At 37.1% G+C, this 20,063-nt stretch overlaps 1 protein-coding gene across 1 annotated transcript in view; it reads right to left on the bottom strand.

Moving 5' to 3' along the window:
- The window catches only part of SMYD3 (SET and MYND domain containing 3), a 362,837-nt gene that overhangs the window by 307,840 nt on the left and 34,934 nt on the right, over positions 1 to 20,063 (bottom strand). Inside the window, exons 3-5 of the mRNA XM_030448635.1 lie at positions 16,607 to 16,714; positions 15,449 to 15,506; positions 12,558 to 12,694 (exon numbers count right to left, since the gene is read on the bottom strand). Coding sequence (XP_030304495.1) covers positions 12,558 to 12,694; positions 15,449 to 15,506; positions 16,607 to 16,714 — 303 coding nt within the window. The remainder of the gene's footprint in view (positions 1 to 12,557; positions 12,695 to 15,448; positions 15,507 to 16,606; positions 16,715 to 20,063) is intronic.

Genomic DNA, 20,063 nt, shown 5'->3' on the forward strand with positions numbered 1-20,063 from the left:
CTTTGGATTGCCTCTTCTGCTTTTCTTTTCAATCTCCCTGGAGAAATTCCTGCCTGAAGATCTATTCCACTTATGACAATGCTTTCAAGACACATGGTACCCCCACACCAGTAAACGTGGTCTTACCAGCCTGCATTCAGACAGACCCAACATAAAGTCACTTAGGATGAAAAAGAGAGAGCCAGATCTTTTCAATTAAGAGCAGAAACAGCAAATCTGTTTATAAAGTTTTATGCATCACAATGGACCTCTTTCTGGTCTGTGAACGTCTTGCGTTTCAGCTTAAGCAAACAGACATTTAAAGGCCTTTGGAACTCTCCTGTAATAAACCCACCCCCCAAAGCATATCAGTATCATCAAGCCAGTTTTGACTCTGTGTATAAGTCAGAACTACTGGAAAAATTTAAAAAATTACCTTAAAAAGATCAATTATTCATTCTACTGTCACTGAAATATTACTATTTCAACTCTCCACTTGCCAGAAAATACATAAATAGCAAATAACTTTTATATTTAATTCCAACAATCTTTTCAGCTTAGGCATTATATTAAAACAAGTTCCAAAAATCTCAAGAAGCACTTATTAAAAGACTGTGAAGTATTTTGGTGCCATCCAAAAGCTATTTAGCTTGGACAGGTAGGCTGTGGGTAACAACAGTTGAAGCTTAAAATACAAGATATCACAGTTGGAAAAGACCTCAAAGATGATAGGGTCCAACTGTCAACATCCCTCCCCAAATAAAATATCTATAAATATCTGGATCACCTGCTAGAGAATGTTCCAAAGTGCCTCATCTACATGTTATTTAAATACCTCCAGGGATGGTGATTCCACCACCTCCCTGGGCAGCCCATTCCAATGCCTAACCACTCTCTCAGTAAAAAATTTTTTCCTAATATCTAGTCTAAACCTCCTGCAACTTCGGGGCATTTCCTGTAGTCCTATTGTTATTGAACAGAAGTAGTCCTATTGTTATTGAGAGAAGAGGTCAGCACTAACCTCCCTACAACCTCCCTGAATTCCCTACAACCTGGCCCAGAACTGCAATACAATACTCGAGGTGCAGCCCCACCAGTGCCATGTACAGCAGAATAACCTCTTCCCTTCTCCTGCTGCCCACACTACTCCTAATACAAGTCAAGATGCTGTTGCTCTTCTTGGCCATCCGGGCAACTGCTGGCTCATATTCAGCCAGGTATCAAACAGCACCCTCAGGTCCTTTTCTGCTTGGCAAGTTTCCAGCCACTCCTCCCCAAGTCTGAAACGTTGCATGGGGTTATTTTGACCAAAGTGCAGGGCCTGGCAGTTGGCCTTGATCAAGCTCATTTTATTGACCTTGGTCCAGCCTTGTCCATGTCCCTTTGCAGAGCCTTCCTCCCCTCCCACCCAACTTGCTGTTGTCTGCAAATTTACTAAGGAAGCCTTCAATCCCCTCATCTAGATCATTAATTAAGATATTGAACAGGACAGGCACCAAAAGTGAGCCCTGTGGAACACCACTGTCACTACAAGTCACCAGCTGGATTTAACTCTGCTGACTACAGCTCTCTGGGCCCTGCCATGTAGCCAGTTTCCAACCTGATGAAGAGCATACGTGTCTATGCCATGAGCCACCAGCTTCTCAAGCAGAATGCTGTGGGAGACAATGTCAAAGTACTAAAGTCCAGGTAGCCTTTAGTAGCCTCATCTACAGGGCAAGTCACCTGGTCACAGATTGAGCCCATGTTGGTAAGGTAGGAAAGGACCTGCCTTTCCTGAACCCATGCTGGCTTGGCCAGGTAAGGAGTTTGTCTCACATGTTAGAAAACATAAGGTAACTATTTCTTTTAACTTCCCAGCTAGTAGAAATACATCTGAAATTCATGTCCATTAACATAAATAGGTGCATAAACAAATTCTGTTACAAGTTATTTTATACCACACGACAGCTATGCATGGGTTAACCCTAGCTTATTTTTTTTATGCTGTTCACAATTATTCAATCACAGAACCACAAAGCACTCAAAAAATTAAATTAATGAGAGTTAATATGGGCAATTTTTCAACTTCAGAATGAAGCACAAAATGAAAACATTTTTTTCTGCTGCCTTTTCTTCTCAAAAGAAGCTATCAATGATAGCTTCCTTGGTAACAAGACACATCACTGATTTAAACAGCTAATCAAGGGCAGATGTCTCCAGAGAATATCAGGGAAACGTTCTGCATTTTTAAGCATGTCTCACTTTTCTACAAATAATAATATCCCCATAGCTGTGAAATCCAGTGACATTCTGAAAGTAAAGTCACAATTCATTTTCCAGAGCATCTTTACATATTTTAATCACAGGTGCCCTCCCAGAAGCAGAAGCATTTGTAACAGCCATCATTAAACCTCAGAGACCAGAAGTATTTTCATGGGAGATAACTTTAAAAAATAGTTTTCTTTTAAGTTCCAAACTACACTAGTATGTCTGTAAAATGCTGAGTGCTTTAACTTAAAACGAACAAGTTGATATTATTTTCCAAATGATTTCAGAGTTCTCTGGTACAAGAGCAAGCTTTGTGACAGTTGTAGAGGTCTTCTCTTATGGATGCAAAGTTCACAGGTGCTCCTGTGTAACTCACACGTACAGAGGTCTTGTGTGATACAAATATCACTTGCATTCATGCCTGGAAAACAGATAAGGTGAGTATTCTCCCAAACAGTAGGCCCTCGTGGTCAAAAATCCCTCACTGAAAATGCTGTTCACAGCTTCTGACACTCCCAGCCCTTCAGTGACTCTCCCAGCAGAGCCACACCAACAGCATCTTTGAGAATACAAAAGCTACCAGAGCCATCTCTATCTATTTGGTAGTTTCTCTAGATTTACACAGTCTGTGTGGTTACAGAGATATCTTACCTCTCTGATCTTGTATCCGTGTACATATTTGCTCCTGTCTTTCTGACACAAGAACATGCACTATGATTCATTATCTACTGGTACATTATCTACCTGCAGCAGCAGATGCCATTGTGAGACATCAGCAAACCTACCTAAATTCAGCTGCTTCAAGAAGATGCAAGTTTTGCAACTAGGAACCACTAATGTTGTACAAGATACTGCTGTTACAGAATACCTTTTTTTCCCAGGTTCTTATATTCCCAAATTGTGCCATCAGATGATATTACAACAGTTAAATAAAAGATAGGAAGCATATCTATTAACATCTTCATTAAGTCAAGAAGTCTTCTAGAGAACTGTATTAAACAGAAAAATATATTTTTCAAAATCACAGTTAACACAATTACTCCAAATTGCTTCTATTTTTTATACCTTGTAGTTCATGTATGCTAGAGATGATGGTACAAGTCTTGTCATTTTCAGCTGTGCATTTTCAGCAGACTCAGTCAATATCAAGTATTTTCTTTTTATAGGATAGATAAATGCACTTATTCCTATTCTAAACAGGTACAAGGATATTAAGACAACAAGCTGAATTCTTCTCATGGTCATTCCTACCATCCATCAGCTGTGGAGCCAGCCTAGTTATATCACCTAGATAACAGCACAAATTGTGGTCCTGAGTGTCACTGCTGGCAAACTGACAGAATGGGGGCAAACTGGGGAAGTGCTGCAGTAAGCTGTAGCACTGGAGCTTGTATTGAGAATTGCAGCTTTGCAGTTGAACGAACTGAAACTTACATAAAAAATTATTATCTGATCATGTGTCCCAAAAGTTAGCTGTGTGGGAAAAAAAAATTGCTATGGAATGAGAAACATAATGATCTTGTATAATTGAGACGGTAAATACTGTCTGGCTTATATCTGTCATTGGTCCAAATCAACTACAAAAATTCCAACACTATATTCTCAAAACAAGCTGCTAATTTAGTCAATATATAAACTTTTTATAAAACTACAGGCATATTTCACTTTTAATACACAAGAAAATACAGTTAACACATGCAAAATTCATTATGAAATCTCTCAATTTAGAGAGATGCTCATCTCAGATTCCTGTAGTTTTAAGTATAACCAGGATGACAGCTATTGTTTCAAGTTAATTTAAAAAAAAAAGCATAAACCCATAAATTATGACATTTAAAAGCAAATTAAGGGACGCTACACTGTTACAAGTTTCTCACTGTCAGTTAGTTTACAAAATTTTACCTTATTCTCTATAAAGCATAAAATCAATCATGTCTTCAAAATATTAGACATCAGAAATACACACAGTGCAAGTTGCTGTTTTAAACACAGTTTTGTGGGTTGGTTTTTTTTAATACAAGCTTATTCAGTAGGGCTGGAATGACTACAGAATAAGAAGCATGTAAGCATTACTTAGTCTATATAATTTATACATAGCAGAAATTGTTGTTACAGAAATAAAAAAAACCTGTGCAAATCTTACCCTTCTTTACCTATCTTTCCAAGCTATTGGCCCAAATAAGTACTGTATTTTTCACTCACAACACTGAATGAAAATGAACACTGACAAACCAGTAGTCTGACACTTCACCATTTCTACCTCCACTGGTAGCAACACAATTACATCCTGTCTATTTACATGATGAGTGTAGACAACTCTGACTTCAGGGATCTTGTGATGCATAGAAATAATCCATCAGTGAGTGGGTGTCCAATCCAGTTTCCTCTGAAAGCTGAGTGAAACCTTGGCCTTGATGGTAATAGAGGAAGAAAGAAGATGAATTTTATACTTGTGAGTACAGGCAAAGCACAAGGTTTGTTGACAGATTGAAAAATGTTCTTGTGGAATGGGAGATGAAAGGAAGCTTTAATCCTGCAGCTCTTCTATTTTGAACTAGTGAAAACACCCCCAAGTTTCCCAGAGAGATTGGAAAAGCCTTAATAAAAGTCCCCAATTACTACAAATTCAGAAGGAAGAAATGTTCAAATCCATCATCTGCAGTATCGATGACATTAGGGTCATATCTGAGTGCACACATTTAAAATTTCAAAAGCCTACAACCAGCACAGAAAGTTTCAAATGATCTGTAAGAAGAAATGCAGTTAATTGATCATTATAGGAATAAAAAAAAAAACCTAGTCAATATTGACAAAATCATGGGGTGGATATAGAGAAAAATATTTAAGTTACCAAGACAAATTAGATGAGCTCCTACAGAAATATTTTTGGATCTGACTGTGTCAGTCAGTGAACATCTAACAACCTGAGGGTGGCATGGGAACTTGCAGGGCAAGTGTGCAGGGAGATGCAAGCAGGAAGGCTGTGACAAGTCATCATGCCTGTCAATCACAGAGCTGCACCTTGCTCTGCAATATCTGCTGCCAGCCACTATTACAGAGTAGCTATAGTCACTGTCATGCCAAGAAACTGTCTGAATTAAACTTTGTCAGCTTCAGATTGCTATGGTACAAGCTAAGTGATCTCAAGACAGGTCAAAACATATCAATGTTACAATCACTTTGTAACTGCTGCTCACCTGTACTAAAATACAGGATACTGGACCAATTAGGCAGTGATCCTGATCCAGTATGACTATTGTTTCATTCTCCATCTTATTTCCACAACAAACTTGATAGTAGTTTTAATGAAAGAGCACGCACTAAAATCTTTAGCATCATGACAGTGTTAATAAAGTAAAATACATATGTTCATATACTGGAGAATAGGGAAAGATGACACTTTCAAAGACTAAATTTCCTGTTGGTAGGCATTATTTAATTGGCACCCACTGAAATGCCTACATGTGACAGCAGTTGTCTCACCTTCTGCTGATACTTAGACTGTATCAGCTACTTAACTCTGTGGGACACCTTAGAGAGACAGAGCTACAGTGATTTTCAGGGAGGCTCTTGAGCATCTGAGATAACACTGAGTCAACGCTAACACTACAAATAGATTGTTCCCCATCTTATATTCAACAAGCATGGTATTTTTCAACAGACTATCAATCTACTCCAACGCCATTCTGGAAGGAAAACAATTTTTAGCCCTTTCATCTATTAAACATGTTAAACAAATTTCAGAGGTGATTAATAATCCTGCCACACAGAATTCTAGCTCTGCTCGCAGCCAAAACAAACAAGCAAAAATGCTTTAAGCAACCCCACTGCAGGTCATCCTAAAGACAAGGATAGAACAGTTTGCTGCCAACAGTATTACAAGCAGTTATCAGGCTTATCTTCCTCAATTAGAGGCTTTTAAAATTGCTGATAGAGGATGTGGTTTTCATTTACTACTCAATCTTTACAAAATGTCTCCATGACCTTGTTTCATGCTGGCTTTTCCTAAACATAGAAAGTGCCTCACCCCACATATTTTTGTGCATGTACTCCAATCGCCACAACCACCAAAGCATTTTATCATTACTGTTTCCAGTTCACTTCCATAATGGTACCAGAAAGGACACTGATGCATATCACATGTTAGAAACCATTATTTTTTTAAGCACCCCATTTTGTGGATATATTTTTTTGTGATATATTTTGAGCAGCATTTGGTAAAGAAATGTTAATGAAGTCCCTGGCCACCTGGATCCTTTTCAGTTCTGTACAGCACTATATCAGCTTCAGATCTAAGCCAGAGGCAGGAAAAAAGACAAAAAAATTAAGAGAAGCAAGAGTTGCAAAATAGCTTACACTACCCTGCCACTTATTTCTCCAGACTCTTTTCTGTCTTGTTACTTCCAACTTAGCACAACAGAAAAACCAGTCACCTGAAGAAGTATACACACTTTTCTCTCACCTCCACCCTGGGATCACACAAGGCAGTAACTTTTATAGAAGTTTATGCTTTTCAGTCTGGGCTGAATTAACCTTAAAACAGTCTTTTCACTTCCCTACCCCCAGCCTTCCAAGAACAAAGCTTTCTTTCCTACAGCACACAACTATATTGTGACAAATTCTAATATGTAATATCAGTTCTAACCTCGCTTTAGAACTCACCTACCATTTTCTGCACCTGGGGTTTGCTACGCTACAGGCAATTTGTAAAAGAGATGGTGCACACAACAGATAAATGAGGGGACCCAAAGTTAGTTTAAAATGCTGAAGTCAAAGTATTTAAAAAACAAAATCAAGTATTGAAATATATCTTACTTGTTTCCTGTGCTGCATGAATTAGTTTTCTCCTAATACACTTAGCTTTTCCCATTTCCTTCAGTTTTAGGTCCTGCAAAAGCAGAGGCTGACCACAGCTTATTCTCTTGCTAACAAAATAAATACTCAGAAACAACACTAATTGTTAGAAAAGTGATTGCTCATGTCCCCTGAAACAAGTATGATGATCTAAAAGAATTTGGTTTGTTATGCTCTTCTGTACACTGGAGAGTACAGAAAATTTCTCCTGAAATTATTTAGGCAGTAACTGAGAAAAATATTTCTGATGATAGTCCTTAAGAAGTCAGTCCTTAAGAGCCATAAGTGCAGAGCTTTTGATGGCTTAAAGACACACACACAGAGAACAGAGTATAAAACATGACCATATCGACACTAAATAAAAACCCAACAGAAAATCTAAAAGAGGATCACTTTAGATAAAAGATGATCATAGTATCTAGTAATAGACTTAGATATAGCAACAGTCAGAGAAAAAGGTTCTGATACCATTTGATCAGAAGGAATATACACCTTTGACTCCAAAATAAGAGTCAAAAAAGTTGACATAAACACAACTGCATGTTGAGCAACTAGGCTTAACCATTGTTGCTTCAGGTATATGGATTTCTGAAAATGCCTTTGGAAATTTTAAGAAGGAATTATCAAAATGAAAAGTTTTTTGCAAAGTAGTTTCCTAGACCATGATTAAAAATAAATGTCAGTACTGGCCAGGTCTTCAATTAAAGAAACAGAAGTTTTCAAGAGACACGAGCAACCTCCAGAAAAAGAGGTTGACATCTCCAGAAAAAGAACCTGGCCTCTTAATCATAAGGAGGCTGAAAAAGTGCATCCAGAGTGAACTAGATTACCAAGACTGGCAAATCCTGTATGCCTTTAAAAACTCTTAACTTGCTCATCAGTTTATTTTTAATTTTATCCTGGTTTTTCTTTATTTTCTTGATATAAATCACTTTCATTTTCCTGCTAACAAGAATTTTTAACTAGTGAATCCCAACTAACAAAGTGTAAGTGCTGCTAAAGAATATCTTGCCCAGGCAGACATATCTTGTCTTCAAAGGTCTTTGCAGAAAACACAGGCTACCTGATACCTACAATATCTAAGGGACCAACACCAAGACCATGCTTTCTCTGGTCATATAATTGAGGGAGAGTATTTCTTTCAACCTGCACCTAAAAAGATTTACCACAATTTTGTATTCAGGCTTCATAAATGCCAAGTGACACTGCTCAGCTCCCAGTTCTCTTCTGTCTCTGCAGGTACATACCAAAATCTCTTTTAAAAAGAGATTTTTCTTTTTAATTGGTATTAATGCCCTTTATGCTGAAAATATACTCTTTCAAAAATTTTGCCAAATAAAATGTGAAGGTAAAATATATTTAAACCTTGAGAGGAGGAATAAAAAAGGATTTTAAAGAGACCCTGTCACTTTGTCTCATAAAGGATGTGCCTATGCACTTTACAGTTGTCTCCTTATTATTAAGTTAAAAATAAAACCAATTATACCAACAGGGCTAAATGGACAACCAGTCTTTCAGATAAAGCTGTCTGTGGGTACACAAAGACCAGCATACACCATCAAACTTTTATTTCTTCTTCACTGCATCTGCTTTCCAAGTACTATCTGCTCATCGGGAAAAAATGGTGACATTTAAAATGTAGCAAAAATTAAAACTTTTAGAAAGCTAAAAATTCTCTCTCTAGTCCTTACAACACCACATGCAGTTAAGATACTGTCCAGAAAGTGAAATTTTGCACAACATTAGAGAAATTGCTATTTCAGAAGTAAATATCATCTCTGGTCTCTGGGGTTCCAAAGAATCTTCAATGCAGGAGGTTTTCCCCAAAAGTCTGTTATCAATTGCTTCAATAAAGCAGCCTTTAGAAAGCCTTCCTTTTCCACCAAACTTGTTTTAACACTACTAAACTGCTCTAGTAGCCTGTCATATTACAGTTTATCAACTTTCCCTTTATTTTACCCGTTATTTAATGACAGAGTTTGCATAAATCTTACTACTTTTATAATTGTGAGGATCTGAAATTATATCTTTTAAATTATCTAAGTGCATCTAACAGTCATCTTAAGCCTGATTCCAGCCAGTGAAGTCATTCACAGTTTTAAAAACAACACCATAGGCAGAGATTTCATTCAGTGCCTTAAACAGCTTATGTGGTTCTGTCTGCTATTATGAAAAGAACTATAAAACTATATAAAAAAAAAATTAATTCTTTATCCGACAACCATTAAACGTCTCACAGGATTCCAGGCCACATCTTCACACATGTAAGTAAAAGATGAAGAATAAAAAGCAAGGACTGATTTTATCTCAAGGTTATGGAAACATCATTAAACCATAAAACCACGGTGTCAAAAATTTATCTTGACATTAGAAAACGTCTCAGTGGACTTAAAGCCTTATCATGTAATTAACAGCAGATAATTCTGTTTAATACTGAGGATTAGAATTTAAAAACAGTCACAACCTTGATAAATGGCATGTTAAATAAACTGGAGCTTCCAAAGAGTGATCAGATAGCAAGAATGAAAAGTCCAACTCCAGCTCAAGGGACAGTTGATACAAAAGCAAATTGTCTAGTAAGGACAGGGCAACACTGCCAAAAAGGAAGGTGCATTAGCTTCTGAAACACCACCTCATCCAGTACGGTTTATATTTTCCACAGGTTTTATACAAACTACAAACACATTGGGGTGAAATTTTGTTCCCATGGAAAGAAATGGCAAAACTTTCTTTGATTTTTGATGGGGAGTTTCCACAAGATTGCACTCAAAGGGACTCTACCTAATAAAGTGATACCAGCAAGTGAACAAAACTATAATTAATTTTCACAAAGACAACTACAGTGACCAGCAGAGAAGGAGGACTGTTTCAAAGAGCTTCTGAGAAACTCTTTTGACCTAAATCAGGTTGGAGATTTTCCAAGAACTACCCGGAATTTAGTCGCCTCACTGCAGGACCATTCTTCTCTTTTGTCTGCCTGTCTGCTTATTTTCCTTTTTGAGGATCCAGCATCAAACAGAATAAAAAATGACCTTTGACTGGACCTTTTTGTGGCATGCAATGAAAGAACTGATGCAAAAAAAGTTCAATGTTAGAATAAGCACCTACTGAACTTGAAAGGAATGTTGGAAGAGATTGGGAAAACAAGATTACATCTTGAAGTCATGTATCTGTAGTATTTCTTTATTCTATGACCACACAGAGAAGTCATCACAGCTGGTCTTTTGTAGAGTTACACCACAGAGAAGAGACCGCCTAAGTCTTTTATCAGAGACTTTACAGTTCCAAAGCCTCAAGTTTTATCTGCTGGGAATAAGCATCCCAATTCAGCTTAAGGAAAAAAAGAAAAAACCAACAACAAACCACCGCAGTATTTTTTTTTTTGTATTGACATTCAACTTATCTTCCAAAAAAGGTATGGAAGTGGTAGAAAAAGCCTGCTGTTACCTCACTGGGGACAGAGGCAGGTTAACATTTTTGATGTAATGCCATACTTTGTAACACACTTATCTAACACCCAAATTGGGAAGGCTATAAACTAGCACCTGAAAAATTAGAGTGACAACAAAGCTTTCCAAAAAACACTGTGCTTGACAGAACTCCAAAGGAGATACTGATTTTACTCACATATAAAGTACATGGGTATATTTAGTGAAAAGCTCTTTTCTCCTAATGAACTCACCTGTTCAGTCAGGTTCTTCTGTCCCCTCCATCAATTCTTTTATTATTAGTGATATGAAGTACCCATACCCATAATAGGTCTATGTTATTTGCTTTCCCATGGCAGACTAACATATAGAATCAGCAAAACGAGCAAAAAAAGGAAATGAAACTTCCTTTAATGATCTGAGAGACTATGAATTCAACAACTTAAAAGCTTTGTAATACATTCAATAGGGTAGGGACACATGCACAGACAATGTAAGGAATACATTGAGTTAAAAATACCTTTGTGATAGCACAGATCTAGAGAGACAAATGTTGTAAATAACAGGAGCATTCCTAGTTCTCCAGTTAACAGGATATGGAGCTGTGCATTCATGTACATAGAAAAATTAAACAGCTTCACTGTTTTCTTCACCAGTGCTCCAATATATTGAGCAACCATCACTTTGCTCCTGTAAAGCCACCAGGACCAGCCCCCATCTTAAGCTTACAGAATACACAGAAGGCAGTAACATTTGTAAAGAATTTCTGACAAGCTGTGACTCAGTTCTGACCAGTTAGACAGTGATGAGCTTCTGATAGCCCTATCTGTACTCAGCTGTACAAATTTTCTAAACCAGATAACACAGTGTGTGGATTTCATGTGAAATACATCTGACATAGGTCAGGCCAAGCCAGCATGCCAACAAAAGACTATAAAAGTATTAGTGGAGACTAGGCAGAGCACAAGGTTTTTATCTATAAGCCCTTTTGACTTGTATTTCAGCCTGTGTTTTTTCAGGGAATAATGCAACTTTACACCAGAGCAGTCTAATGAACAATAAGAAAAAAAACAAAAAAACAAGAAAAACACCATATTACCCCTACTCCTTCTGTCTGTAACAAGTAGACTCCACAACTGCACAGTTTTTTAACCTACACATATTGTATTTTTTTTCTTTAAAAGAGGCTTTTCCTTTTGTTTATATTTTTAAAAATCCCCAAAACAAACAAAAGGAAAAGTTTGACTTCATAAGAAAACCAAAAATTCCAACTTAAGCAGGGTATGAACTAAGATAAATTTTAGTAGAATATTTAGAAATCCGTTAGAAATAGTAAAAATTAAATAAAGTTAAAGCTACGAGTATTCTCCACAGGAAATACTTCTGCTGATATAGTTCAAATGAAGCTTTCTGAATTGATATGTACAATATGTACAGCAAAGGGAAAAATATTTGGTTAGTAATAGAGCAAACATTTATATATTGTGGAAGTTAAATTGAAGTACTTTACATGTTGTCTTTTAGAACAGATGATCCACATGGTGCCTAAGAAAGCAGTCTGGGATACAAGGACACCGTACTGTCAGGAATACCCATTGCTCATACTACTAAATCACAAAATGGAATAGGATAATATCTTCAACATAAGATACTTCACTTTGCAGAAAAATCCTAGGTTAAAGAGTAATGCTGAATGCTGTTTATCACTGTGGAAATATTTATTATCTTGATTGACTGAATTCTTTTTTTACTTGTTTGGTTTTTAATGCAAGTTATTTTTTTTCCCCCCAAGAACCTGAACATGATAATTTTAAAAAGGAAAATAAAAAATATCCTCTAGGTGCTGCTTTAACTTTGAAGTGTAACAATTATATAAAAGCTATACTTCTGCTTAAATACTGACAGAACAGAAAAAATAAATAGTTTGATTTCACTTTGTCATATCACATTCTGGATTCATATCTTGAACTCCTACTCAAAAATAAATCAGGAACACAAAGAAAGGATAATTTATGAGTTGTCAAGCAATCACATTTTAACACTTACTTTTGCGAAGATCTGAAAAAAGTCAATTGCAGGTGGCAAGTGAGACACATCCTGGATCTCTGTTTTCAAATACAGTTGCAAAGTCTGTGCGAGGTGCCTGAGGCCATCTTTCATTTCTTCACTTAACTGTTCAGTGTCTTAAGGGGGAGGGGGAAAAAAAAGTATCTCATGTCATAAACAGAACCTTTCACCAATATTTTTTTAAATGTCCAATGGCAGCCATACAGTCTAGACATTTCCAGTCCCAGAATTAAATTCGACAGAGGGCAATTTTGACAGAGGGCAGACATTTGTCATTTTTTATGACAGCTACCTATCAACACACAGTAGAGTTCATCAGGTTTCTACTGCCAAATCACATGAATATAATGGTGAGTTAAAGATAAAAGCCAATTAATAAATCAGATGCGTAAGCAGATGTAGAACATTAAATATGAAAATTTGGCATCTGGGTTTGGAACATTGAAAATGTGCTTGAAATGTTATGCAGCAATACCTTCCTCCTTTCAGCAGAGCACATTTTTATACTGTATTCTCCATAGATGTGTCAGAAACACTCTGCACTGGCAATTCAAAAGGGAAAGTAATTTAGAGACCAAGGTGGGTCTGTATACAGCAGATGTAAAGCACCACTATTCATGTTGTACAGAGAGGAGTCCTGAAGAAGAAAGAAATATAGTGCCTTACTTTCTAATAAGTGATCGTGCAGGCATCAGGTCCCTAATAACATGGAAAATGACACTCAGCTGCCCTATTAAGCTCAGTGCCTGATCACTTGCTTCTCATTTTCTTCTTCCTGCTAGTTAGAACAAAATGAACAAGGCCTAAACGAAGAATGTGAAGGTGAACAGATTCAAGTATCAGCCTACAACAAAAGGCAAAGAGTTTCATTATGCACTATGAATTCATTTCATCTCTGCATAATCATTCATTTATATTTTATGTTAAGCTTAATGCAGTGGAACTAACTTTTTACCAAGGAAGGTTCTTCCTTATCCTTTAGATCCAAGCTTGTTGGCCTCCTGGAAGGAAAATTGAAGATCGATGTTCCTCTTAAAAACTAACTTCTAGTCACTCACTTAAAAGGGGGATGCAATCAAAGCAGATGTCACTAGATTTGGTTAAATGGCCATCTAGTTTCTACAATACTTGAGCTTCTGTGCTCTATCTTACTCAGAATCTCTCTGCTTGAAGGTACTGGCTGGTTTGTAGGTTAGAAACTGGCTGTTACAGAGTTTCCATTTCTCACAAGCCACACATGTGAGCCCTTTTACTAACTATGAACTGTTTCTGGCAGAACACAAAATGCTGATTTATTGAAATGGACAGTGCCCATGGATAGGTCTCAGCCAGAAGTTTTCCAGTAGAATGAGCTATAGTTAATTTCTAGTCTGGTATGGGTTTGCTTATTTGCAAACCTTTCCATTCTGTTTACACCTTCCCTGGAGCCACTGAGGACCACCCTGCTCAGCTGAATGATGACAATCCTACCAGTACATCACAGTAGCCCTCTTCATGCTACACACAGAGTTCAAGAAACATCTCTATTATCTATTGGATATTGTTTCCATCTCAGCATAAACATTTTCCAAGATCTGCTCCTGTTCCAATGGGCACCCCTTGCTGCTGAAATGCCATCTATAAGCCATCCTGGGGTGACTTTTCAACATTCTGAGCAAACAATGACTCCAGGAGAATATTATGTCTGGTCTGTCCCTTCTAGGGATAGGGAAGGAGAGACATACTCTCCCATAGCAATCAGATCCCTTCCCAGCTGAAGCCAGTACTCTGGATGCCAAGATATGAATGCCTAGAGCAAAGCCCATTTAAGCAAAGTATTTGCTTAGTAGCTAAACACAGTGCACCATAACAGGTGTCTAGGTGTCCTGAACACCCTTCAATTTGGAGTTTAAAAGATTAAGAGTAAATAGCAATTCATGTGTAGAGTAAATATGGAGGAAACATTAGATGTGGATCTCTCATTTACCTCCTAAACTAACTTGCTATGGAGCAGTTGTTTCTGTACCAGTGAGAGGACAGTCATGTCACCTGTACCACAGGCCATGTCACCATTTCCTTCAGAATGAGAATTTTAGTAGAAGCTTCCAGCAATTTTACATTTTTTTAATACTTTTCCACTGCAGCTCAGGCCTGTCCAATACCAAACTTCTCTCCAGACAACCTATTCCCCTTGTCTCTACTAAAATTAAGAGAAGCTGAGATTATCTCCTCAGGGGTACTGAGAAAAATCCATTATCTTCACCATTTAACCTCACTGAACATCTGGAAATGCTGCTCTTAATTCAGATACTTATCCAGTTCCCCATAAGACTCTGTTACATGATTTGAGAATATCTATGGGACAAAATCATGATGATTGCCTGAAATGCCTCTATCCCTTTTAATTTGTTGCCTTATTAAGATCTTTTGCCCTTACAGTTTGGAATATCAGGATGCACAGAAGTAAAAAACGTGATAGTAGTAATTGGATTTTTTATGTTTGTGTTTTTCATTTCTAGCTAGATATATCACTAAAGCCTCATTGTAAAAATACATGTATCTCTTTATAGATATATAAAAATATTGGCATTTTATGTAATAAGTTGGACATGAGGTAAATTAAAAACTGAACAGACAAGATGTACACTGTAAAATGAGAGAAAATACTAAAGCCAAAAAATCAGGGCAAAGTATCACTTGAACAAGTCACACTTTTTTTTCTTGATCTTTGAACAAACTGTTCTTCCACACAGAGGTTCTAGCAGGTTTTGTCTTTGATTCTTTTATTTACAGAGCAAACCTTCAGAAGGCAAGTTGCAAGAAAATCAGATGACGATTCTGTAAAGCAGAATTTGGAAGCACTTCTTGCAATATGGTTGGCAATTACTTACTTGACTGAAGATCAGCAAAAGAGTACAGGCTCTCAGAAAGGCATACTGATTGTCTCAGCTGCAGAAGAAAAGAAAAAAAAAATAACAGATAATGAACATTTACATATCACACTTTATCATGAAAATATTGTAAAGATTGATTAAGGAATATGACATGCTTGTAAAACAATTAGGCATGGCTAACAGCATCAACATATGTCTGGTCATTCCATACTTTCTGTAAATGTAAACTATAATAAAAAAATAAAATTTCTTTAGTATTATAACACTTTCTACTAATTCTATTTTTTTTCCCTTCATCAGCTTACCCTTAGTAATTTCTTTTGGCCCTTCACACTTTAGCTTAAAGCAGTTCCTGAGGTTTGCTGTCTCACATTTCATGTGACTATATAAGTAATGCACACTACAGCTAGGTACATACTTGCCCTTTAAAAACAGCCATGCACACACTCTTAACCAGCAATGTATAAATTAAGAAATTCACTCATATTTTATCACTTCAGATCACAACAAATGCATGTTTTTATCCAAGACAAACAGCATCATGGCAGGGTCAGCAAAAAAACAGGCAAATCATTTTTGATTTACAATCCCACACAGTCCTAAGCTGCTTAACCTAACAGAAAATCTAGCCCACATACATTACTGAAACCGTGGGAACATCAAACACTCAGGACTTCCAAGAAAGTTCAGAAAAAGAAAAAAACCTCACACATGTAAATATGATTAAGAGAACCCAACATTGAGAGGATAGCACTGTTCCCTCTAAAGGAAGGGCTAGCTAATAGTATTTCTGTCTTTACTACTCATCCAAATGAGACTGAATAAGGTTCCCAGCGAGATTAATGGAAAAGCACCAACTAGCAAAGGAAAAAGTATCCCTCTGTGCTTTTCCTCTAGGCAGAAGTAAGTTTAGAATGCTACCACATGGCTATAGGAAGGTCCTTTGAGCCTGATTATGTCCATTTTCCTACTTCTGGATCCTTTTGGCATTTCTGCAAATTAATCAGTAAACTTGTAATGCAATAGGCAGTCCAATTTTGTTCCACAATACCAGTCACTTTAGGTTTCTAGTTCTTAATTACATTTAAAATGTAGAGTAAAAAAACATTTATCCAAATCCGGTACACCAAATAAACCTAAAAGAATGTCACTTACGAGTTTAAAAACAATTCTGCCAGCAAGTCTTACAGAGTCTGGAGGAAAATTAGGCTCCACGCTCTTAAGACACCTACATTCCTGCTTGTGGTCCAGCCAAGCTTCTTTCTGTTAGGATTTTTTAAAAAGAAAGAGAAAGAAAAAACCTCATGTTATGTTACATCACATACATCCTATTTATACATATACATATATATATATATGCACACACACATATTTTATAGAAAGTTAATTATTAATATGCACACAAACCAACACACTCAGCGTTGCCATGGGCAACACAGAACCTCAACAGCATCACACTTGTTGAGCTGGGCTGGGAGGAATGGCTGCAGAGCTGAAACTCAGCTCCAAAGCACTAGGAAGGGCACCTTCCTGGGGAACTGATGTCCACTGCCTCTGACAGCCTTCAACACTGACAACTTTGGATGCTGACTGCAAAAGAAACAGCAGCACATGTGCTGTTAAGGAAACCTAGGAAAAACACAAACAAAAAACTGTATGGCCAAGTTCCCTGTTCAGCTCCTCACCAATACAAAACTAAAGACAGTCTCCTTCAGGCTACTGTCTGACAATGTAATTCATACAATGTAATTTTGAGAACTTTGCATCTGATCCCTGTAATGCACATCCACAGACGCCTAGAAGAAATACCTTCATTTTTTGTCCCACGTTCCTGCTATATAAACTATTTTCCCTACCTTTATGCAACAGGCTATAAATATTATCACCAGTTTAGTTCAACTTGATATCACCATTCCAGCTAGCTGATTTATTAGATTAAAAAATGTGCTCTAGGTCTCATTTCACTGTAGCAAGAGATGGAGCTGCATACTTCACAAGATGGGCAAGAACTAGAAGGGATGCTAAAATTTATTATCTAATTCTGCGAACATACACAACACTCTAGGCAAGTGTTAACTCAGTAATGAAGACCACAGAGGTCATCAAAGCCAAACCACTTCACCAAAATGCAGCTGCTCTAAAGCAATGGCAGATTTTCCATGCTTCAAAAAGTGCCCCCAAAGATCCCTAAACTGATGGGGCATTCATGCCCACAACTGAGAGTATAGGTAATGTTCAGACCAGGAATGGCTGCTGCAACCAAGTAGAAGAAGGAACCAAAAATATTTTAATTGCACATACCAACTGAACCTGCAATTTTTGTTTCACAGGCCACTTCTGTAAGAGTAGCAGACAACAACACTTCCATAAGCAGAGAAGAGACAGGATGACAAAGCTGCTATATATTGGAATATTGTCTTGTCTTTTTTTTCTTCTTCCTTTCTTGTTCTGCCCCCCCACCCTCAGTTAGTCTGGAAGGGCAACAAGAATGAGTCTACAGCTAAAGAACCATGTTGTAAGTGACAGTCAATTTCTGATCACTTTTTTCCCTTTTGTCTTTACAAGCTGAAAATTCTGTTTATAATTTACAAAAACTCTAAGCCCATCTCCAACAGTACATATTTACACATTCTATTTACATATTCACAGTATATGTTTGAAGCCACCCAGCTGTTTCAAGCACTTTAAAAAAGCAAATCGAAAAAATAAGTCACAAGAAGAAAAATGGTGCAACAACAACTCAGAATAATCAAGTGCTTCTGAAGGTGACATTTTCTCACAGATATGCAGTAAGAAACAGAAAAAAAACCCCTCAGAAAACCAGCTTGTTAGGTAACTGCCACACAGAAAATGATGAAATGTCTAATATAAAGAAATTAGATGTTCAGCAGTATAAGAAAAGAGGGAATGGCAGTGATATGTGCAAGTGCACATCACACCTGTAGACAATGACAAGCTGGTTATAAATATTGCAAAGGTTATCACACAATTTTTTGTTCAGCTGCATTTAAGTGGGGGATTGTTTCAGTTAACTAGGTTTCCACTCTATTCTAGCATCTATTATATTTCCTTCAGGGTTTGTCCTCTTTGGCTTGCACGTAATAAATAAATCAGAATTTTTATTTCTCTCAGATACATGGTAGATTTGTGATTTCATTTCCTTTACCCATAACTCTATGAAGGGAAAAAAATGACACCAAGAAGGCATTAATCCAAATACAGTTAGTGTCACATGCTGTCTGACAAATAAAAGTATCTAGTACTGAATAGTATTACATTCTTATTTAGGAGAAACAAGGTCAGGCTTGTAAATGTCCAGACATCATTCTGTGAAATATAATTATATTGACATTTTTATCCCACTTAAACTAACTTGCTCTTTGAAGCAAGTCTTTATCTGTCCACTTTTTTTCTCTACATAAATGTTGCACAGAATTTTAAACATGCTGGAGATGGCATCAAAATGATTAATAGCTTACCCAACCAATAAAGCCCTAATGGGATGAAATATGCAGTACCACACAGCATCATGTCCCACATTTCTTTAAGATGCATTCCCACATGAGAAGAACAGTTCAAACACATGCCTCCTGTAAAACAGCACTTCAGCCAAAACTGATGCCAAAAAGGAATTAGTGTGATTCCTCTGCAGAAGGAGAAGTGGAACAGGGACTGCCATTTGCTTCCTCCCCACTGGCTGGGAGAGGGAGGAAAGCTCCAAATGCATTTAATATAATGGAATTCAACAATATTTCTTCTCATTACCAATACAACAAGGATACAAATTATAGAACAATATAAACCATGAAGATTTGTGACCATGGAGAGACCTACTTTTAGATTCAGTCTCTAACAATATTATTTGTGAGCTTGTATTAGTCCCACAGCTCTTCATGGGAGGTTTTCTTAACTTTGCTTTCAGTCCTGGCCCTCAGTCACGGTTTTTATAAAACTTAGCTAGCCTGATTGTGAATACTCCAGTGCAGAGGTATGGCCACCTGGTACAACCATGCTCCCTCCCTGATAGGGAAGGTCCTCCAGTTATGCAATAGATATAGTTAGAAATGAACACTATAAGAAGGAAAAGAGGAATAAACAGAAAACTAGATTAGTTAACCAGAGAACTCCAGGAAACTGACACTTTTTATGCCTAAGCTGAGTGTTTTGAGATGTACGATTCATTTAACACACATTAAAATATAATCAAATAATTCTGCAACTAAGTGTAAATTGTAAATCAAACTGCATCATTTGTATGTTGAAGTTATTTGTATTTGTAAAATTAAAATAGTCCTGCTCTGCCAATACTTTCTTCTTTAAATTTGCAAACTGCAATTTTATTCAATACCCTGCTGTTTATTTTGTTCAGCAGTTAGTTCAGTTACAAGTGCATATTAATGAATTGCATTACAGCCACAGAGGCCAAGTACAAAGGCTTTGGCTTGGCCAAGGAGAGCTTTGCTCTCTGCACAGCAGTGAAGCCAGATAATCAAAAGAAATACAAACTAGAAGACAGTCCTCAAAAGCAAACAGATCTGCTGGTCTCATTTTTCTCTGGATCATCTGCTTTGAGTCATGAATCCCAATAAAATCACTGTTTTCACTAGCAAAC

The sequence above is a fragment of the Calypte anna genome, chromosome 3, assembly GCF_003957555.1.
Source record: "Calypte anna isolate BGI_N300 chromosome 3, bCalAnn1_v1.p, whole genome shotgun sequence".
Taxonomy (NCBI): domain Eukaryota; kingdom Metazoa; phylum Chordata; class Aves; order Apodiformes; family Trochilidae; genus Calypte; species Calypte anna.